The 1672-nt window shown below is 60.0% G+C and overlaps 1 protein-coding gene across 1 annotated transcript in view; it reads right to left on the bottom strand.

Moving 5' to 3' along the window:
• Ahnak2 (AHNAK nucleoprotein 2) overlaps positions 1 to 1672 on the bottom strand; it is a 28570-nt gene that overhangs the window by 7590 nt on the left and 19308 nt on the right. Inside the window, exon 11 of the mRNA XM_023705653.1 lies at positions 5 to 1661. Within this exon, the coding sequence (XP_023561421.1) occupies positions 5 to 1661 (1657 nt within the window). The remainder of the gene's footprint in view (positions 1 to 4; positions 1662 to 1672) is intronic.

The raw sequence follows: 1672 nt of genomic DNA, 5'->3' as shown, positions 1-1672 counted from the left end.
AGGGAGGGCATCTTGAACTTGGGCATCTTGAACTTGCTGTCTTTCACTGACACCTCAGCCTCCTGCTTGGTGCTGGGGGCCTGCAGGTCCACCTCGGTGCCTGGCAGCGACACTTCTATCTCGGAGCCACTGAGCTTGCCCTGGGAGCCTTTCCCATCTGCCTTGGTGCCCTTTAGTTCCACTTTGGGCATCTTGATGCTGGGCATCTGCACTTTGGGCAGGTGGCCTTTCAGGCCCACACCAGCGCCCATGATGGAGAGGTGTGCCTCGGGCAGGGCTCCCCTGGGCTGTTCTCTGCCTAGTTGCTCGGCCTGCAGGTCAATGTCATCAGAGGGTAGCGGAGCGCTGTCCTCAGGTGTCTTCAGGTCTACTTGGATAGCAGGCAGGGACACGTCGGCCTCCAGCTTGGGTGCGGACACCTCCAGCGAGCCCTCAATGGTCTTTCCAGATGCCGTCATGCCAAAGGAAGGCATCTTGAACTTGGGCATCTTGAACTTGCTGTCTTTCACTGACACCTTGGCCTCCTGTTTGGCGCTGGGGGCCTGCAGGGCCACCTTGGCACCAGGTAGCGACCCTTCCAGTTCAGGGCCACTGAGATCACCTTTGGTGCCTTTCACATCCTCTTTGGGCCCCTTCAGCTCCACTTCGGGCAACTTGATGCTGGGCATCTGCACCTTGGGCAGGTGGCGCTTCAGGCCAGCTCCCGAGACTGTGGCAGGTAGTTCCGCCCTGAACAGGGCTGCCTCAGGCAGTTCTACGCCCTTCTGCCCGGCCTGCAGGTCCAAGTCAGCAGAGGACAGCGAAGTGCTGGCCTCAGGGGTCTTCAGGTCTACTTGGACGTCAGGCAGGGACACATTGGCCTCCAGCTTGGGTGCAGACACCTCCAGCGAGCCCTCGGTGGTCTTGCCAGGAGCCATCACACCAAAGGAGGGCATTTTGAACTTGGGCATCTTGAACTTGCTGTCTTTCACTGATACCTCGGCCTCTAGCTTGGCGCTGGGGGCCTGCAGGTCTACCTCGGAGCCTGGCAGTGACACGTCCCGTTCGTGACCACTGAGATCACCTTTGGCGCCTTTCACATCCACATTGGGCTCCTTCAGCTCTCCTTTGGGTAACCTGATGCTGGGCATGTGCACCTGGGGCAGGTGGCGCTTCAGGCTGTCTGACGAGCCCGTGGTGGACAGATCCACCTCAGGCAGGGCTCCCTCAGGTATTTGAATGCCCTGCTGCCCGGCCTGCAGGTCAGTGTCAGCAGAGGACAGTGAAGTGCTGGCTTCAGAGGTCTTCAGCTCTACTAGGACTGAGGGCAGGGACACGTCAGCCTGCAGCTGGACTGCGGACACCTCCAGCGAGGTCTCAAAGGTCTTGCCGGGTGCCATCACACCAAAGGAGGGCATCTTGAAGTTGGGCATCTTGAACTTGCTGTCTTTGGTGCACACCTCGCCCTCCAGCTCGGTGCTGATGGCCTGTATGTCCACTTCGGCACCAGGCAGCGATACCTCCCGCTCGGCGCCACTGACATCTCCTCTGGAGCCTTTCACTTCCACCTTGGGCCCCTTCATGTTCACCTGGGGGCCTTTCAGGTCCACTTTGGACATCTTCATGCTGGGCATGTGCACCTTGGGCAGGTGTCCCTTCAGGCCGGCACCTGGCAGCTCTTCCTCGGGCAGTG

The sequence above is a fragment of the Octodon degus genome, unplaced genomic scaffold (genome assembly GCF_000260255.1).
Source record: "Octodon degus isolate 3935 unplaced genomic scaffold, OctDeg1.0 scaffold00226, whole genome shotgun sequence".
Lineage (NCBI taxonomy): Eukaryota > Metazoa > Chordata > Mammalia > Rodentia > Octodontidae > Octodon > Octodon degus.
The sequence above is the reverse complement of the archived record's forward strand: the minus strand, read 5'-3'. Positions and strand labels throughout refer to the sequence as shown.